The 21,517-nt window shown below is 45.1% G+C and overlaps 1 protein-coding gene across 2 annotated transcripts; it reads right to left on the reverse strand.

Annotated features, from left to right (window-relative positions):
- Positions 1–1,336: 1,336 nt before the first annotated feature.
- On the reverse strand, positions 1,337–20,133 carry rab3b (RAB3B, member RAS oncogene family). Of its 2 annotated transcripts, none has more exons than XM_020658873.3 (5): positions 19,654–20,133; positions 13,759–13,983; positions 8,190–8,308; positions 7,986–8,110; positions 1,337–4,659 (listed from the first exon to the last, which is right to left on the reverse strand). In XM_020658873.3, the coding sequence occupies exons 2-5, from the start codon at positions 13,981–13,983 to the stop codon at positions 4,475–4,477; spliced, it is 654 nt and encodes a 217-aa protein (XP_020514529.1). In that variant the 5' UTR covers positions 19,654–20,133; the 3' UTR covers positions 1,337–4,474. The 2 variants fall into 2 exon arrangements, with proteins under 2 accessions (XP_020514529.1, XP_065812476.1); XM_065956404.1 differs by lacking the exon at positions 19,654–20,133 and adding an exon at positions 16,183–16,375.
- Positions 20,134–21,517: the final 1,384 nt, after the last annotated feature.

Below are 21,517 nucleotides of genomic sequence, written 5' to 3' on the forward strand. Positions count from 1 at the left end.
GACAGAAACTTTTCAGCGTTGTGCGGAAACTATGCGTCTTGATACTTTATTTAAATGCCCCTTTAAAGCTGGTATATCCTCCTCTTCTTCTTCTTCAGTTTAAATAAGTCTCAGAGCTCCTCAAAACATGTGTGTGAAGTTTCTTGTTCTAAATCCACTCTGATCCTGTATTTGCTGCTTTTATTCTTGTGGCGTTTTTTTCAAGAATACTGAGTGGTTATAGATTGCTTTTAAAACTATTTCCCCCAAATCTCCGAGCAGTAGTTCAGATACAGTGAAACACAGTGTGCAGTAAAGAATAAGTGATTTAAGATGGAATGGACATGACATATCTTGTGCACGCAACATGTTTATTTTGTATTTTTTTCAGGGGCTCCGTCGATTGGTGAGGTTAGAAATGGTAGATTATTGATATTGAGTTGTGTGTGTTTGTGTCGCATCTCAAACTTCAGCCCACTTGTCAGAGCCAGAGACCCAGTTGGGACAACCCAGTCAAAAAAGTCTGGATCCATAGGCGGGTCACTGCATGGGCAAAGTGGGCAATGTCCAAGGTCCAGCAAGTTCCCAGGGCGAATGGGAGTCTCGCCCTAAAATGAATTATTATACATATTATGAAAATATTTAAAGATTTTTGGCCTTAGAGAGAGAGAGCAAGCTGCAAACAGCTGTTTCTACGCGCTAACTGGAACTACAAACCATTTTATTATAGCATAATTAAACAATAAATAACATAATTTAAAGAAAGGAATACATGCTGTGTGATTGTGAAACTAAACTCTGTTGAGGGATTAAAAACACTGTGTGAGTATATTTGAATTCTGCAGGTTCATGGCGATTTTGCCTCATGGTCATTATAATCCGTCCCTGAGTGTCAGACAATTCCCATCAAAGACAGAAGTCTCTTTTTATGGTTCAAGATTATTTTTATTATACTAAATTGCATCTATAATATACAAACATTCACAATATTTTTTGTACAATCACTTTGTGCTTCTCCCCCGAACAGGAGTGAACTTCAAGACGACAAGTTTACATAAACTCTCTATTGGTTTACACAGCAGAAAAATAAATTCATACTCAACACCATTATAGTTTCTACCTCTATCATTTACAAATTCACGTAAAAAATAATCATATGAACACGATGTCGATATTATTGTACGTTTTTTTTTTTACTCAATCTGAAGACACATGGTGGGGAGTCACACACAGAAACGTGCGCCGTCGTAGCGATATAACAATTTGGCAGGATTGTTTTTAAATATTCTAATATTTAATAGTAAATGCACAAATATTTTTCTCCTTGTCTTCCCTTTTTCTTGAAGTCTTTCACACACACACACACACACACACACACACACACACACACACACACACACACACATACACACACACATACACACACACTGTATCTCAGCTGACTTGACATTATCAAAGTTTCACACTTCTGTCAAAGATACTGCACACAAACACTAAAACCCTCACAACTGAACACGCGATAAATATCATGATAACCATATGCAACAAGAGAACTCACACACACACACACACACTCAAACACACACACACACACTCAAACACACACACACACACACACACACACACAGTCAAACACACATTCATGTAGGAAACACTGCAAACATGACGGCAAGGGGAATACACCTGCTCAAGGGGAAGGAGGGACACCGTGTGCTCTTCACTCAGCAGCTCTGCTCACAGGTGTGTGTGTGTGTGTGTGTGTGTGTGTGTGTGTGTGTGTGTGTGTGTGTGTGTGTGTGTATAAAACAGCCTCAGTGTGGTGTTGGTGTGCGAGCTGTTCACCACCATGACGCAGGGCTGCAGCAGCGGGCCGGGGTCGAGTCTCTGGCAGTTCAGATGTTTTCTTTAGGATTTAAAAGCAGCTTGATTTGGGGTTTTATAATGTTCATTTTCTTTCTCTTAAAGACAGAGTCAGCAGCTTTTCCCTTCAAAATAAAATACAGTCTTCTCCTAAAGTGAAGCTGCTTCATTGTCCCTTCTGGGCCTCCATACATGTGTGGTGGTGACTGTGTCTGCAGAGACTCTGTCCTCTGACTGGATTTTACTGTTCTGCTTTGTTCTGGTTGACTCGGGACGTTTCTGGGCGGGGAACTCCCTGAAGCTCAAGTTCTGTTTGGATGGTCCAGTGTGAACTCTACGTTGATTTGTCTGAAATGACACCTCTGAAGAACTGTCTGTTGAACTTTACATTGTCTAAAACCTGACAGAGAAGCACTCAACTTTAATATCAAATCGGTTTTATCAGTGTAGGACTCGCTCCTGTGAAGTTGAATGATTCCTGCTGCAGCCCTGCAGAGTTGTGCGTTGGTGGTGTAGCCCTAAAGCGTTCAGTTGTTTAACTGTAGTCAGACTGAACTGAAGTGGACTCACTACTGTCTCTGGATCTGACAAGCAGCCTACGTGATGTTTTTGGCAGATGACTCGAGCTGTAAACTTGTGAACATGAGCAGCTGTGGTGTGGTTAAGTGTCTCGTTGTGCTACACTTGGAGAGGGAAGGCAGTTTTGTGCTTAACCGTGGACCCTGCTTCCAGCTCTTTTAAGCGGCACACTCCGAGCAAAAATCCAAATGCGGCTGATTTGTTAGCTTGCAAAACACAAAATGGGAGGCTGCAGTTTGCATTTGATTGGGGCAGTGTGTGCAGGCTGACCAGATTTACACTGAACAACTTGTAAACAGCCACTGTTTGGCTTCTCTGACTTTCACCGGCAGGATCAACGCTGCCATAAAACCAGAGGCTGATGTTTTCCAACTGCATCCTGGGAAATGAGACAACACACTTGGGTACCTCAAAACAGTCACATCACCTGTTGTAAAGTAAGCAGACAAAACAGCAACTTCCTGACTCTGTTTACACCAACAGCCTGATTCACAAGAGGATTACGCAGCTTTTGCGCCCGCTGACGTTCTACAAGCGAGTCAAAAAGGCCAAAACACAAAAAGCACGCGAAGGGTTAAATGCTCCCCAAACTGCGCTGCAGAGCTGTTTGTACGTACTTAAATGAGGCATTATGCAGTGAGGGGACAAATTGGCTCATTTCTGTGTAAATCTTCCTCATTGCAAAAAGCGTCTAATTCACAAACATCGGCGCTAACAGCCACGCACACTTACAGTGACAAAATTAGCGTCTGCCGAGAGTTGGCGGTAACTGCGCTGCAGTATTTATAAGAGATGTGACGCTCAAACTTTCTGGAAAACAATTACTCCTCTGTATAACTTCAAAATAAAAGCTCTGTAAATGAAGCTATGTACTTATAACTTTGACATGGCTATTTTTTTTATATTAGCAGGGGTTAAATTAGTCCGGGGTTGGAGCTGTTACCATGACGTTGTTGTTGTTGTTGTTGTTGTTGTTGTCTATGAGCTGTCCTCTTCTGTTCCAGTCAGGGAGGAAGCTTTGGTTTAAATGGTGAAACTCTCACAAGTTAAGAGTGTGTCCTCTTGATAACAAGTACAAGACATATGTCTATGTGAACTGAGCTCAGTCACTGTGAGAGTGCAGAAAGCTTCTCTCCACATGCAAACGCTAAACAAAAACAAACTGCACGGATCATGACCACTAATTGAATATCATTAGAGTGTTATCCTTTGTGAATAAGACCTATCAGATAGCAAGTAGAGGGAGCAAATGATGCATCATTTTTGGAACTTTAAGCGACCGTAATCCTTTTCTGAGTGAATCAGGCCGTGGGTTTTAAACAACTTTCTTGAAGGGATGTCCCAAACAAGATTCTTTTAAACAGTCTTTAACTGACACTCAGACAACAGACAAGGTTTAGCTTCTGGAGGAAGTTTCAGGTCTTTTCTGCAACAGACAAACCAACCAAGACAAAGACTATTTTATGGACTAAAACCCAAATTACTGCAAGGTCGACTATTTTAGCAGCACTAAAAAGATGACGAGCATTAATTTAGCTGATCAACACTTAAGGTAGAGACTCTCCTTTATCCCTCCGTCCATCGTAAGTCTCCTCAAGCTGACTACTTGTGCTCAGATGTGTGTGTTCGGGGGTCGCTTAGAAAACACAAATAAAGCTTCAGGGACTGATCAAACCTTCCCGTCTTTTCTCTGGAGGTTTTGATCTGTTACCAGGACAACAATGATTTCTGATAAACTCTTCTGTGCTGCTTTTGTTTAACGTTCTAAAAGTGATGAACCCAGTGGTGGGTCTACAACCTCTGTGAACACCTCAAATTAAATTTTGTCCGGAGTACGCTGCCACTTCTGCTTCTTCATATGCGTAAGGGCAAATCTTGGATACTTTGGGACGGAGGAGGTGATGAAAGTGTTAAAATCGCAGTAATTATTGACCGCTCTCACACATGGACCAAAGCAGAGACAGTGTGTTGAGGAATGTTACAATATTTTTTTCTGTTTTTTTTCTTTTTCTTGAGGGCTTCTCGGAGCAGACGAGTGGACGGCAGCGGCGGGCGATCAGCAGCACTTCTGAGGTAGCTGGGCGGGCTTGTCGGTCAGTCTGGTGGTCTTGGTGCTGGGAGCCACCGGTGCCTCCACGTCCACGCGCTCTGACATCTTCACACAGATGATGTCCACCAGGCGCTCGAACACCTGCCGCACGTTGATGTTCTCCTTGGCGCTCGCCTCGTAGTACTCGAAGCCTGCAGGAGGAAACAGGAGGACTTTTAAAGTGGATTATTACACAGCTGTGATCAATACACGATTCTGATTGGTCACAGCTGGCGTTCAAAGGTCTGCTACCTGTTGACAGCAGAACATCACGACTGACACATCTCAAATCTCTCACTCTGAGCCGGATTCCAGCTCAGAAGAGTTCAGATACAGCCTCAGAAACCCACTCCTCATCACACCCTGCATCTTTCTACCAGGACCACCACCAGGGTCTAGACTCCATCAGGGGTATCACCACCACCACCAGGGTCTAGACTCCATCAGGGGTATCACCACCACCAACAGAGTCTAGGCTCTATCAGGGGTATCACCACCACCACCAGGGTCTAGACTCCATCAGGGGTATCACCACCACCAACAGAGTCTAGGCTCTATCAGGGGTATCACCACCACCACCAGGGTCTAGACTCCATCAGGGGTATCAACACCACCACCAGGGTCTAGACTCCAACAGGGGTCTCACCACCACCACCAGGGTCTAGATTCCATCAGGGGTATCACCACCACCACCAGGGTCTAGACTCGATCAGGGGGTATCAACACCACCACCAGGGTCTAGACTCCAACAGGGGTCTCACCACCACCACCAGGGTCTAGACTCCATCAGGGGTATCACCACCACCACCAGGGTCTAGACTCGATCAGGGGGTATCAACACCACCACCAGGGTCTAGACTCCAACAGGGGTCTCACCACCACCACCAGGGTCTAGATTCCATCAGGGGTATCACCACCACCACCAGGGTCTAGACTCCATTAGAGGGGGTAACCACCATCACCACCACCACCACTCGGGTCTAGACTCCATTAGGGGTATCACCACCACCACCAGGGTCTAGACTCCATTAGAGTAGGGAAACCACCACCTCCACTCGGGTCTAGACTCCATTAGGGGGTATCAACACCACAGTGGTCTAGTATCCATCAGGGGGTCTCACCACCACCACCACCACCAGGGTCTAGACTCCATTAGAGGGGGTAACCACCACTTCCTCTAGGGTCTAGACTCGATCAGGGGGCTTAAGTTTGGAAACGTTTGTCCTAAACTCTGCCAGCACTCTCTTTAAGCTCAGGATTAAGTCAGGCGTGGTTAAATCTGTTTGCTGTATTTCAACTCTTCTTCCCTCTTCACAAACACCTGACTCGATCCTGGATCCCACGCTGTCCTTTGAATGTGGTCAAAATCCTGTTCAAAACACTTAAACTACATTGATCATGGTCAAAAGGAAATGTTATCCCTTCCACATGAATCCACTCACTTTATGTAAATCACTCGTTTATTGACCTGGTTCGTAACAGAGTGAAACTTTCTGCAGGAGCGAGGTCGTGTATTTCATGCAGCCTGCAGCGTTTACATTTCTTAAAGACACAGAGGAAACAGCTCCCAGCAGCAGAGCTAAAACCAGTATTGTACAGTTTTAACTTGGACGCCTCACTCGCCTTCACCCTGGAGCAACAGGTAACACAATTACAGTACTTCTGTGTCACTGTGCACACACACCTCTGGGGGGGGGGAGTCATGATCTCTGTGTGAGTAACCGGTTCACACAAGTTCAGCTGTAAAGGTCCTGACACACCAAGCAGACAGCAAAGGACTAGTGGCAACAAAGACCGACTGTGTGGTCGCCTCACGTCGCCTTACCACCCTAAAGAGTTGCACTTGAACACACCGCAAAGACTACAGCTGATGGCCAACCATCACAGTCATACTTCCTGCGCTTGCATGAGAGGAAATAAATCTCCATGCCAGCAAGCGGCGTTAGTCTGTAATCGTACTTTTTATTTAAAGATAATTTTTTTGGCTTTTTGTGCCTTTATTGTAGAGATAGGACAGTGGATAGAAACGGAATCAGGGAGAGAGAGAGTGGGGAGTGACATGCGGGAAAGGAGCCACAGGCCGGATTCAAACCCAGGCCGCCCACCTGGAGGACCACAGCCTCCATACATGGGGCGTGCGCACCACCCACTGCTCCACCAGCGCCCCAAGAAGTCGTACTTCTCAGCTGATTTCTCCTTCACTAAACATTTTCCTAGTGAGCGGATTGGTCTCGATCTCTACTTTCAAGTCACCTTCTACACAGCGTGATATTCATGTAGGCCGTTTTCACATCAGGCACGATTGCTCCCCCTCCCCCGCTGGTCTGCGTTCATATTAGTAACATCCTTCCGTCCCCGAGTACACTTCTGCATGTACACAGCGCGATACTGCAGGGGGCACATAGTTGGTTTGCAAATCCACCAAAAAGCAGAAAGAAGGAGAAGTAACCATGGCAACCATTCTCAGAGTCCATCCTGCTAACTAAGGATGTCTTCCTACTTCCACATCATCCATGCAGCTCAGAGGAGGAAACGGGCTGTGCTGTGTGGATATGAGGGTTTTTAAAGGCTTTATATGTGATGTTTTGATCCAGCAGATGTCGCCCTTGAGCACCAGCATGAAACCAAAACAACTCGCGCTGCATTGTTGTGTTAGCATGCTAATGCTAGCGATCTTTATTCTGCTGGTATCTTCACACTGCATGTAAATTTACCTGAAATGAGCGTGATCTAGAAACACAGTTAAGCAGTGAGTACAGTATGTTATTCTTCTTTTCTCTAGTCCCTCAATTAAACAACTTTTATACACGAGGGGAGGAGTCAGCCGGCCGTCCTGGCGATGTAAACAAAGTGAAGATAGGACTCTGAAAACTCTGAAAACATCACAGACAGTGGGACTCGGGTGTTACACCCATTGTAGACAGTCATGACTCACAGAGTTATTTTCAGAGGAGATACTTGATTTCTACATTTAAGTGTGAAAAATCACATTAAGCAACTGCAGCTGTTTAGAATGATGTCATATAGTGGTCCACTTCCTTGTTTGAGCGCGGTTGTGTTAACATCTCCCGCCGACCATACTCGAGTACACGTGAATCATGAACCGAGACTACCTAAAAAGCGAACTCTGGCATGGTACCCAAGTACAGTACATTTGGTTCCCTAATGTGGAACCCCCCGTGGGTGATGGTCCCGTTTAAGAGCCGGAAGCATTTTCACACATGCACTCCTGAATATTTCTAGATATTTTCAGGAGGGCTTCCCCTGAAATCCTCCTGATCTGGTTGTTCACACATGCACCCCACAGCAGGATACTATCCCTGTCTGATGGGAGGGGGTCCCAGGGGGGTCTCCTGAGGTGGAATTGGTGGACAAAGCAACAGAGGCGGCCATAGAGCTGGAGATATCTTGTAGAGTTTCATGTGAGCACACAATACTTTTATCAGTATTAAGCAGCACTCTCACAGTAACGCCTCACCTAACTGGTCGGCGAGATGCTTCCCTTTCTCCGGAGGAACGACTCGCTCCTCGTCCATGTCGCACTTGTTGCCCACCATGATCACCTGGGCGTTGTCCCACGAGTACGTCTTAATCTGAGTGGCCCTGGAAGCACATTTCAAAGGTCTCTTAATTTCAGACAGATTCAGACAGAAAATACAGATTTTGATTCTGAGCTCGTTACCAGTCCTGGACGGCGTTGTAGGACTCCTCGTTGGTGATGTCGTACATGAGAATGAAGCCCATGGCGCCGCGGTAGTAGGCGGTGGTGATGGTGCGGTAACGCTCCTGCCCCGCGGTGTCCTGGAATTAAAAACAGACAGCCACAATCACACACCTGATTTATTCAGTTACAGACTGTAGGACACTGTACCCCGTGCACACTCAGCTGTGCACACGTGTTCTCACCTCGCACTCACACACAGCGACGTGTTGAACCTCTCAGCAGCTCATCTTCACTTTCTCACCTTTCAGCACAGATCCTCATCCATCAGCCCGCTGCTGTTTGTTCATTTTTAGATCTTACAGCTCGTGTCATCGTCAAGTTTGAAGCTGCGGATTCAAACAGCTTCACCTGCTGTTGCTTTTCTTTTATGAAGCATCAAAGTGTCAAACAGGGCTGAGATGATAAATGACGATCCAGGAAGTCGAGTCTGACGAACAGTTCATGGATTTGAAAACACTGCAGGAGAGATTTCATATTTTCTTTTTTCTTTTATTGGAAGCCACATTTTAAAATCCAAAGAGACGGCGTTGCTACAGTCCCAAAACAAAAAGAAGAACAGAGGTGTTCGTGCAGGAATCCACCGAACCAAGAGGTTAATAAAGTTTCCTCTTTGAGGGCGCGGTCACACTGGCCATCCGTACCGTGCCCAAGCACACGTCAACGCTCTCCCTCTCTCTCTCCCTCTCTCTCCCTCTCTCTCCATCTCTCTCTCCCTCTCTCTCCATCTCTCTCCCTCTCTCTCCATCTCTCTCTCTCTCTCTCTCTCTCTCTCCATCTCTCTCTCTCTCTCTCTCTCTCTCTCTCTAGTCAGCCTGTTTGTAAACTGAGCACGCTTCATAACATAAAGCGTGCATGTGTTGTATTACGACGTTATGTACAAGAGGTAATCATGCTTAGGCACGGTTAGTCCTGTGTAGTGTGACCGCGGGCCACATAACAAATATTCAGCTGGAATCTGCAGTTATTTCCTGCTAACGTTTCTTTCATGATCGGAGTGGGGAAGACAGATTAGACAGGCATGTCTGTTGTTGCCATGGTGATTTCCAATGCTGTCTGTCAGTTTTTGATGTCAAAATCAGATTTTTAAAAACTCTGAAGTTTGGGAATCTGCTTGTGGCTCTGCTCTCACTGTGCGAGTGTGTGCAGTCCGTTTCAAACACGGCAGAAATTCACCCTCACTCTGTTGAGAGCAGCTGATCATGACGTGATTGGCCGTCCAGAAATTCTGCCTAATTCTCCTCTTTTGGGCTTTCGGTGCCTTTTTTTAAGAGACAAGACAGTGGAAAGAGTTGGAAATCATGGAGAGAAAGAGAGCAGGGAACGACATGCGGGAAAGGAGCCACAGGTCGGATTAAAGCCTCTGTACATCGGGTGTACGAGCCTTATTGCTCATCATGTTAAATGTATGGATGCATGTAATCATTTTTGCTCATTGGATCTGGGAGGGGGGGGGGGGGGGTTTGTGGACTCAATTGGGTTAAGTGGAGACTAGTAGAGAGTGGAACCACACAGTCTTTTGACCTCTCTCTCCTCACCTCTCTCTTTTTGTATAGTTTTGGATTAACCTGTTTAATCTGTTTTTTGTTTATTTTTGTTTAAGTAAACATTTAAACTTCCTGTGGATTTTTTGGATGAAAATTATGTAAGAGAGGAGTTTTAGGAGCGTCAAGCTACGGCTTCATTCAGTGGATACCTACAGGGGGCGTGCACACTAACCGCTAGGCTGCAGGCGACCCTGATTCTCTTTCTCTTCTTAAAGATAAAAGAAAGGATCGTTTTGTTAAATGCTAAAACAATATCTAATTCCAAAATTGATATTCTAACAGAGACAAAATAAAGACGTCTTTGATTTTGTTCAAAGTAAACATCAGGAGCATTTTAACGTTCATTAAAATGTGCTTTTTATTCTGTTTGTGAAAGAGGAGGTCATGTCTTTAGGCGGATAAATGTGCCGACGCTCGGGTCTCTGGGTGTGCACTCGATGATGTGGAAAATAAAAACCTCACAGCTCATCCGTTATCAACACCTTGTCAGAGTGAACATCTCGCTCTTTAATCTCACTGTGACTAAAACAGCCGGACTCATTTCAGCCTCATCTCCTCTAAGACTCTTAACCGTCTTATCTGAAGCCCTGATCGATCCGAGGCCGGCCGGCTCAGACCGCCGCTCGTCTGCCACGAGCCAGCTGAGCCTCAATGTGACGCTCACATCCGTACACAACATCTCCCACATCGTTCAGCCGCCGTCCTCCACCATGTCATCCTCTCCTTCACACCACCACAGCTGGTCTGGGTGCGGCTAAATTTAGAGCTTTTGTGCATCTCTTCCTCGGCACATGTTCAACAATCTCTGGATTCCTCTTTCTCTCCTGAGCGCTCGTTCCCATCAAGTTAATAGAGATTTGATGTGGGGCGTGATTTAGCGTGCGTATGCAGCGGCCACATTTAATCATCGAGCGGGATAAGCGGCGCCTCGGGCGATGACTGATTCCTCAGTTTAGAGGAATGAAAGAGAAAAATGAGTGTTTGATTTCTGCAGAGGAAGACATCACTGCCATTTAAGCGTTTCTCAGCGCCCACTTTCTCGGCTTCAGTCTTTCCATCACATGTTGAACCTGCCGAGGAGATTTGCTCCCGTTCAGACACACAAACATCGGTGAAGTCCGACTTTTGGAATAGCTGATTAAACGAGGTTTCCAGGTCACCTCAAAGGGGTTTAAAACGAGGTCACAAACTAGGTTTTTATTTGTTTATGCATGTGGAGGTCTCACTGCTGATAAGTTTTAGATCTGCTGCAGTAGACGGCGTCAGCCAGCAGCTGTGAAACAGGCTGTAATGTCTGCAACATAATCGCTTCAAGACAAATTGATGTGTTTAAGTTTTCTTCATAAAGTCATTGTTGTCCATGACGGACTCTGATTGTTATTCTAAGTATGGGTCAACAATACAAAAAGGATCCCTGCAGAGAGAGACCTTTGAAGTGCTGGCTTCTCTGACAACAATGCAGCAGCCAGTATGTCCTCTTTCTAACTTTGAATGCTCCTGAATGCTCTGGATTTGTTTGGACCAGAGAAGGTAGGCAGTTTTAAGGCCCCCCGACACGGCCCGTTTTGGACGCCCCTCTGTTTGCCAGATATGAGAGCAGTTATCAGGTCAACAGGTGTTGCAGCGATGGAAGCGGTCAAGAGAAGTGGTTCAGATAGAAGTGATTGTACCCGACCTAAAAAGCCTCTGCATGTTTCTAATAAGCTCCACGAGCAGAAACGTGCTCAAACTAGGATCAATATTGGAGATGCTTTTGAAAAATGGAGAGAGGTTAGAACACAGAAAGGTTTACAGACCCATGCAGAGCTGGATAAACACTGAAGCTTCAGAGTCCACCACATGGTGACCTGAGTGAGCATCCACTCTAGAGAGGGGGGGGGGGGACAGCTCTCTATGATGTTTAGAATTTAGACTGCAGTACCCAATTTAAACACTAGGTGACAGAGCTAGAGTCTGATATTACAGAGAGGATCCTTACAGAGACTAATAAAGAAATGAAGCAAACTGCTTTCCGGAGCTGTGTTGTATACAGAGACAGGTTTTAATTCCAGGTGTGAACGGAGCTTCTACACTAATGTTAATCAGATCCAGGATGCATGTTGACATCAGGTGTACACAGCCTGGTACAGTGTTTCTCTCATGAATAGTTCTGTATCATTGTTTACTGTTTATCTCAACAAAATAAATCAGAATAATTCACCAATTAACCCCAAATTGTTTGCTATAGTGTTCAAAAACTACAACTCCCATGAGGCTAAGCTAAACCACGAGAATATTATTAATTTAAGCAAACTAAAATTCTGCTTGTAATGTTTACGTGCGTGCTGCGTCAATTTTCATCATCGTTGTGCTTTTAGTTTCAGTCAGCTCTTATTAGCTCTTTTCATGACACTGCTCCCCCCCATCCTCACACACACACACACACACACACACACACACACACACACACTCCTCCCCCCCAGGCCTCCCCCCCGAGGCCCCCCCCCCTCAACCTCTTCGCCCCAAGAGGTCTCTTTAATTGTCACTGAAGACAGAACTGTTAGTGTGTGTGTTGTGTGTGTTAGTGTGCATGTGTGTGTTTGTGTCAGTGAGAGAGTGAGTGAGCGTGAAGAGCTGCTGCCATGGCAACAACATCACCACTGATGATACAAGCTGTAGCAGCAGAAGTGTGTGTTTATGTGTTTATGTGTGTGTGTGTGTGTGTGTGTGTGTGTGTGTGTGTGTGTGTGTGTTTTCTCCAGCAGCCTGTTGTAGACTGAGAGCAGAACATCATGTTACCCTGCAGCACACTGATCTGTTACTGTGTTTAAATACACTAAATGTGACTGACAGAAACATTTCATATATTTAAACACACAGTACCTTGTTCCCTACTTACACAACAACGACGTCAGCTCAAAACGTGTTAACCCTTTTGTCGACATCAGTATTAACTCATCCATTCATACACTGATGGTAGAGGCCGCTGAGTAAAGAGACCATCAGTATTAACTCATCCATTCATACACTGATGGTAGAAGCTGCTGAGTAAAGAGTCCATCAGTATTAACTCATCCATTCATACACATTCACACACTGATGGTAGAAGCTGCTGAGTAAAGAGTCCATCAGCATTAACTCATCCATTCATACACATTCACACACTGATGGTAGAGGCCGCTGAGTAAAGAGACCATCAGTATTAACTCATCCATTCATACACTGATGGTAGAAGCTGCTGAGTAAAGAGTCCATCAGTATTAACTCATCCATTCATACACATTCACACACTGATGGTAGAGGCTGCTGAGTAAAGAGTCCATCAGTATTAACTCATCCATTCACACACTGATGGTAGAGGCCACTGAGTAAAGAGTCCATCAGTATTAACTCATCCATTCACACACTGATGGTAGAGGCTGCTGAGTAAAGAGTCCATCAGCATTAACTCATCCATTCATACACATTCACACACTGATGGTAGAGGCTGCTGAGTAAAGAGTCCATCAGTATTAACTCATCCATTCATACACATTCACACACTGATGGTAGAGGCTGCTGAGTAAAGAGTCCATCAGTATTAACTCATCCATTCATACACATTCACACACTGATGGTAGAGGCTGCTGAGTAAAGAGTCCATCAGTATTAACTCATCCATTCACACACTGATGGTAGAGGCTGCTGAGTAAAGAGTCCATCAGTATTAACTCATCCATTCATACATATGCATACACTGCTAGAGCAACTAGGGGGTTAAGTGTCTTGCCCAAGGACACATCAACATGTTGGCTGCAGGAGCTGGGGATCGAACCCTCGACCTTCCAGTTGAGAGATGACCGACTCTACAACTTGAGCCACAGCCGTCCCATTAACCATTTAAATTTTCTGTCCATAAGAAGTAAAAATCTGAATATCTGAAATGATCTACTGCAGGACTAGAGAATATTCATTCCCAGATAATAACTTGTTCAGAAGACAAAGGCCCATGTGTCCATGCTCACCCAGATCTGCAGTTTGATCCTCTTGTCGTTGCGGTACACGGTCTTCACCTTGAAGTCGATGCCCACCGTGCTGACGAAGGAGTTGCTGAAGGAGTCGTCGGCGTAGCGGAACAGGAAGGAGGTCTTCCCGACGCTGCTGTTCCCGATGATCAGCAGCTTGAACATGTAGTCAAAGTTCTGGTCGGAGCCATCCCGCTGGCCAAAACGCTGGTCTGCTTTCGCCATCTGGAGGTTTGATCGGAGAGGAAGACAATGTCAGAATCAGCGTCCAATGAAAACCAGGGAGAAATGTTCACGTACACACATCTTACTAAGAGTCTACGTGAAATCCTATCTTATTATCTCGCCACTTTAAACAGCTTCACAGTCTAGTGCAAGGCGCTCAAATCTTTTCAAGGTGTCAACCTTTTATTCCCAGGTGAGTGGTATTTAAATCAGGAGAGACGAGTAAATGACTCAAAGATAAATGTTTATTTTACATCATGTGATAGTGAATGATCGTCAGAGAATCTTTGGCCCCTGAACTCTACACGGTGATCCAAGATGTCCGCCCTGAGCGGCAGCAAGATCTACCCCGCCATTAAGTCCAGACGCTGGTGGTGGAGGCGTTAGCTGATGATGTAATCTGGGCACATTGGGGTTGACCGGGCGGTGGCTGATGCTGTGATCTGAGGCTTGGTGGTGTCGGCGAGGTGGAGGGGCGCTCGTAACGATGGCATGAATAAACTAGTGGAAGAGAAAGCCAGCAGCAATGTGATAGGCTAACGATGAGGGAGTGGAGCAGGGCTATTGGATAGATGTGACCAGCTGATGATTACAAGACAATGAGTGAGCATGCGTGGAGGAGCGATTTGAAGCGGTATGAGAATAAACAATAAAACGAGCGTGCAGAATAAAGTCTTACAGACTGAACTTTCACTAGAGATACATATGGGGTGCGTTCCATTTCATCTCGGAAGTCGGAAATTTTGAATTGCAAGTCTGAGAGTCGGAATTCTGAATCCCGCAGGAACTTTCGTAGCTCTGAGTTAAAATCCAACATGGTGGCTACGTGCATCAACAATGAAGATTAAAGGCAGGATTGGTCATTTTTGAAAACTAGCATGATCTTGAAAGTAGCATTCCCTCAGTGCTCCATCTGCATCCACCCCCGCCCCTCTGTGCTCCCTCAGAAGCCACGCCCCCTCACTTACATGCACGAGCGCTATTGGTCCAGAAGCGCATTCTTTGAGTGTGGGCACGTGCATGTATGGGGTAGAGAGCGAGCAGGGAGACAGGGAGGCGTCTGATTGGTTCATCAGATTGGTACCTCGTGGCAGACATTGGTTGAAGTTTTTACAGACTTACAAACTGATACAGATGATGGATTCAGTTATTCATTTCTGTCACGACCTAAAGACAATTTACATCAAAATCAAGATTTTTAAGAGGAGGAAATTACCAACCCTGACTTTAAGCTGTACATTCTGGAGTTTATTGGCAACTTGTTTTAGTGATATTAAATCGATCACACCGGGACACTTTGCTAAAGACCCTGACACACTAAGCAGACGGCAAAGAACTAGCAGCGACGAAGGCCACCTGGGGCACCGCCTCATGTCTTGACCAAAAAGTTGCACTAGAACACACCGTAAAAGACTACAGCCGACGGCCAACCACCACGTAGGTTCTGCAGTGAGAGGAAATAACTCTCCATGCCAGCAGGGGGCGGTATTCTGTAATCATCATTCCAAAAAGAGGAAACGGGAAGAGGAAGAATGCAGACAAATAAATCGTTGTTATGATATGAGAAGACTATTTTCTCACCGCTGTCGCTCACCACTCGTTTTATAAGTAGCCTACTAAAGCAGAATAATGTCTGATAAAAAGTTGAAAAATGCGCTGGCGATGATGACAAATCTGAGACGAGCTGTCGGTGCGTGCCTTCTTTTTTTTTTTAAAGATTTACCTTTGGGAGAAATAGGACAGTGGATAGAGTCAGAAATCAGAGAGAGAGAGAGGGGAATGACATGCGGGAAAGGAGCCACAGTTGGGATTCAAACCTGCATAAATTCAGGGTCAGCTCAACCCATATGCGTTTTGACCCCGAACCCCTAATCCCTACCCCCTTACCCATAACCCCTTACCCATAACCCCTAACTGAGTAGACCTTTCCTATATTTGAAATGTGGGGTTTTAAATATATCCAACAGGTTTTTCCGGTTATGAAATCCTCAGAGCTCTTATGATATTTTCTCCCCTGAAACTTCACAAAGCAGCTCCTCTTTCTTCCTGGAAATCCGACATTTCAGAACATTTCCCCTGCATGCCGTAATGAGCTGCAGACGATTTGTGATTCAGCACAAAGCCGCCATCAAACCCACACAAACGACGTGTTGAACAAAGAAAAGAGAGTGCAAACGAACATTTCCTGTTAGACTTCACCTGTCGAGTCAAATGAAGTCAAACAGAAGCCGGAGCTGCCTCAGCAGACGACCTCGCAGACAGGTTGGAGGTCTGAGCAGCAGATGAGTCACAGCTTCAGATCCTGCTGGGTTCAGTGCAGCGTGGATGGCTCCATCAGTGGAGACTCATCCGAGGAATAAACAACGACAAAATGCATCTGAAATGATCCCTCGGGCTGTGAGGAGTGCTAAACTGACATTTCTAATCCCTGGATTTTTATGAGACACAGCATGTGATTCATTTCAGACCATCTGGTGGAAATGAACTGAATCTGTGCTGTGTGTCAGCAGTGATATTTGAGCCTTTTACTCTGATACGATACAGCCCGTCTCCGCATTCGAGTGAACAAAGGCTGCTGCAGATCTGTCACTCCAGAGCTCCTGCTTTATATTCAGCACTTGTCAGGTTTTTGGTGATTCTTGGGAACAGTCTGCGTCCTTTTCTTTACGACGATTTCTAAAAAAGATTTTGACAAATGAACAAACAGAATGGGAAAATGAAGCATGTCGACAAAAAAAGGCAACTTGTTGAGTAAAATCTCTGGATTCTTAAGATGATTAAACGTGCTTTGGGGTCATTTTTTAAACGTGCTCTTTCTGTATTAAAGTGTAAATTGTATTCTCACTGCTCTCAGACGTGAGTGAGCCTCAGGTAATGATTTGATTGGCAGGTAGAGCCTGGCAGCAGGGCGGAGGGCGTGTCACTCAGGTGCTGATGTGTTAGCCTTCCTTAGTCATGCAGATGTGCTCTCAAATCACAAAAATGAGTTGTTGAGCTGGAGCTGAAGCGGACGTTAATCCTCGCTACAAATGTTACACCACGCCCGCCTGTCAATCAGATCAGCTACACGCCTTATCATGAATAACTCTTATCCTTCATTAAATCGTATGCAGGCAGCCTCTAGTGGACACTCAACGAACTGCAGAACTTTCCGCATCAGCATAATTTTTCAACTACCGAGGTTGCCTCTTGGGCGCAACACGTCGACAGGAAGATGGTCCAGTAGTATTTGTCTGAAAGGGAACATATCGCCACCTACTGTAGCGAAGTCAGTCCGTCAGTCCAGTAGTCCCATCACATGATCAAGTCGAGCTTCAACCAGAGCTCGGCTTCACCGTGCATCTAAACGTACTGATTGATGTTTGCCATCACCATTCAACAGGCTGTCACAGCTAGCTACAATCAGCGCAGGAGTAGCTTTACATCAGCTGTTAGGTTCTGTTTACAACATGCATCCTGATCCAAACACCATAGAGCTCCTTATGTGCAGTCATTTATAGTCTCCAGTGTAGACCGTTTATTGGACCTCACTTCCACACACCAAGAGAAAATCACATCAGGTTGCAGCTCATAAAGGTCATGAGTCACCTGCTGCTTACGTTAGCTTGGTTCTCTGCTTGTGCGGAAGGACGCCTCCAGTTTTCATCATTTACCAGGCTTAAAACTCCATTCGATCTGCAGAGTCCCTCTGCACCTTTAAGAAAAAGCTAAAGACCCAGCTCTTTCATGAATACCTACTAACTTAATGATGATGGTCTCCATATTATTGATGATGATGATGGTAATGACGATGGTTTTTGTTTGATAACGACGACTTATAAGATGGTTTCTATACTGATTAGAGCTCTCAAGAACTGCCCTCAATGTTGTGCTTTGCCTCTGGTCACTTCCTGTCAGCACCTGTGTGTCCAATCAGACTCAAAGCTGATCGTTTGCTCTTACTGACATTGTTCCCTTTTTTCTAGATCCATGCTTGTGTTGTTCTTACTCTCTGATGTACGTCGCTTTGGATTAAAGCGTCTGCTAAGAGATTTGTAGAATTGTGTAGAATTGTAAAACCTGTATTTGAAACTGAGACAATCACTTAGTAAGCAGTGTTGGACCTCAGTTCTGTAAAGACAGAACATCCAGACGTTTTGCCGCTCATGTTCGCTAGGCTTGTTTCTATATTAAAACCTTTGCTGCAAGTCTGGAGAACCGCCACTCACGTTAGCTTAGCTTGTATCCAGCAGTACACATCATTTTACAGTTGAAAGATTTTAGTGGGAGACGATTTATCCACGATGATTTTCTACCAAGTGGCAACCTCCGGTCTTGAAAAAGTGTGAAATCCTGCAGTTCATCGAGTGTCCACTAGAGGCTGGCTGCAGGAAACCGGAAGTCACATACACACACCAGGCGAGAAAGCTGTTTTTACAGCAGAGATTAACATGTTTACAGCCTGGTTCAAAAAAACAAATAGGTCTGATTAGTTATTGTCATCACGGGCACATTCTGTACGGGGAGTGATTTTTAAAAAAACGGCTTTGTTTTAATTTTATAAACGATACGTGTTATCCATTGTTAAGCGTGTAGCTGACCTGATTGACAGGTGGGCGCAGTGTAACGGTTAGTTTAGAGGTTTTAAACCAGCCTCAGCTCTGGCTCTCTCTGAAAGTTATGGTGAGACAGAATTTCCAACATGGCAGCGGCTGAAGATGAGACTCGGTGTGTACCGCCAGGTGAGCTTGAGACACTGCAAAATTGTTAGCATTTAGCCGTAACCCATGCAGAACTGGAATACATCTCGACCTCTGACCTGGCGCTTTGCATTGTGGGAAACAGTACTTGAGGGAGACTGGTCTGATGGAGACTGTAGATATTCTCCAAATCTCTACGACAGCCGGGTATTTTTCTGGCTAACTGCAGATCTGTACACATACTGCATACAGCATTTTGGACCAATCAGGACGTACTGCTTTTTTTAAATCAAGACAATCAGAACTGACTCGTACATGTAATTTTCATCCATTAAACACAATCAGTACCAGAAGGGAAAATGGATTTCAGATAACTTTAACATCAAATGCTGCCATTATGAACACAGATGCTGCAGATATCCCACTAACAGGACACCACACAGAAGACACAATATCTGAGCTTCATTGCTTCATTTTTAACTCAACACCAGATCCAGACTCTATAGGAGCACGGTACAACCCTATAGAGAGGTTGAATATATCATAGACACTACATGACATTATGAGGCCGACAGAGGCTCGGCACCCCGCAGAGAGAGGACACGCTGCACCTGCTCCATTATCATAGGACATGATACAAACACGGTGTTTTATAATATGAGGCACAGAGGGGTCCACACAGAAAATAGATGGAGGAGGGGCTGAAATTGGCCACCGATAATTACGCAAATAGATTAAGATCAATGTAACGAGGCAGACTGTAGGAACACTGGTGGTGCCTTCAGGTGTGAAATAAAATTAGAACAGGTAGGTTAAAGCCTGTAGAAATAATCAGAAGCTGCATTTAAAAGGATTACAGGGACATTTTGGCTCCGTTGGAGCACCGGCTCAGGTGTGATCGACGCTTCGCATGTGTGTGTTTGCGTGTGTGTGTGTTCATTGAAATCGGTGCTGTTGTGTCAGCCGTGTTTTCTGTCCGTCTGTCTCTTACCTCTGCTGGGTCTGATGCTCTCTCGCTCTCTCTCTATCTCTCTCTCTGTGCTCTTCACCTGATGGGAGACAGCTCGCTCTGTGTCCCGGCTCCACACACAATAAAAACAAAAAACAGTTATAACAATAAAAATAAAGCTAATGAAAGACACAATCCTTCTTTTGAATCCTCAAAGGCGACAGTAACGCGTCCGATCTGATCCACTGAAGGTCTGTGCAGGTGAATCAGGAGCCCTGGTGCGTCGTTTGCGGCGATCAGAGCGGAAAATTTCCTCCAGAAAATGAGCTCAAACTGGCTGGAAAACGTCTCTTTTCCGCGGCGCCGCACGCAGCTCCTTTACGCACGGCTTTACGCTGACATCCTGCGTTAATTCAAGGTGGAGCGACGCGCTATGGGAATATTTGCAAGTGCTGCCTGTCGCCTCCTCCTCCTAAAAATAGCCACAGCCGGCTCCTCTGTGAATGAACAGTTTGTGTGTGTGTGTGTGTGTGTGTGTGTGTGTGTGTGTGTGTGTTTATATATTTATTTAGTTTCTCCTCAGGCTGTTTGCAGGCAGTCTCCTCCGCCCAATCAGGCGGCAGATTTCTGCGGACGCGCAGCGGCAGGAGCGGCTCTCGTTTCGCCTGCGATGACTCATAACAGAGGAGGTGAGGCGTGTAATTGTTTCATCGTCAATAAGAGCCATCAGCCCGAAAAAGACGAGGAGGAATCTGCCTCTGTGAGCTGCAGCAAACATATAGCCTAAACACACACACAGCGTTGATGTGGATTTCCTTGTTGTTGACATGTTTGATGATGAAGAAATTCTCCGTTGACACTGACTTGCTTACATAATGATCATTTTATTGACAAACAAGTTACAGCATCGCCAGGCTCGCCATGGTTCGACCTGGGAGAGACACAGCCAAAAGTGATCTCTCCCCTTACACACAGAAACTCTGGTATTTATGGACACACCTCACAGGAGAACAACATAGGCACATCTGTTTGTTTTCAGGACACCCCTCTTCATACAACTGCAGGGGTTTCTGTCTTAGTCATATGTATGTCATATGTATGTCATAAACTCAAAGGACAACACAGGTCACAGATACAATCTCTTGTCCAGAAGTCCCTGGGCAACTCTCTGGATACAGGGACCCCATTGTACACATTCCACTGAGAGGGCTCCTAAATCTCCTTCAGATACTCCTCCTGATGCGCCCATTGTAAACTTATATTACCTCTGTCCTGGTTACATCAGACACTTCATAGTCCCCCCTAGCGAGACTATAGTCTCGCAAACGAGAAATTATACAATTATGATGTTAATTAGCCTCATACGAATCACTTCTGTCCATGCTTAACCTTAGTAATATAGTAAAATTTTATTTGTGGAGTGTGAGAGCGAAAAACCCATCAAGCAGCTATCTTTCTTTATTATCCATCAAACAATCTAGACAGGAAAACTCTCTCACGGTCCCTCTGCCCCAGGCAACCACCTATGGTACTCCAAACCAATTAGAAAGAAAAGGGTTATGAAAACTTTTTAGGATGATATATAAATGCACACATTCAAAACCTCAGAAATAAAATCTAAAAATTGTCCAAAGTCAGGCTGGTCGACCCATCGCACCTTCCAATGGACCTCTCCCTACCTAACACCACTTTCCCTAAGGATCGATAAAGAAAGAAAACACCTGAGGTCCCAATATATGCATCCTATACAGTTCCAGAAAAATATGTCTTGCTAAAAATGTCTACTATAAAGTAAAACATACAAAAATATTTATCAATATTACAAGTTACATTGTAATAAACCCTCAATGATTTTTCAATCGAAACCCCTCATCATGATGTCTTCATTCAGGTTTCCGTTGTCCAT

Source organism: Labrus bergylta, chromosome 6, assembly GCF_963930695.1.
Source record: "Labrus bergylta chromosome 6, fLabBer1.1, whole genome shotgun sequence".
Taxonomy (NCBI): Eukaryota; Metazoa; Chordata; class Actinopteri; order Labriformes; family Labridae; genus Labrus; species Labrus bergylta.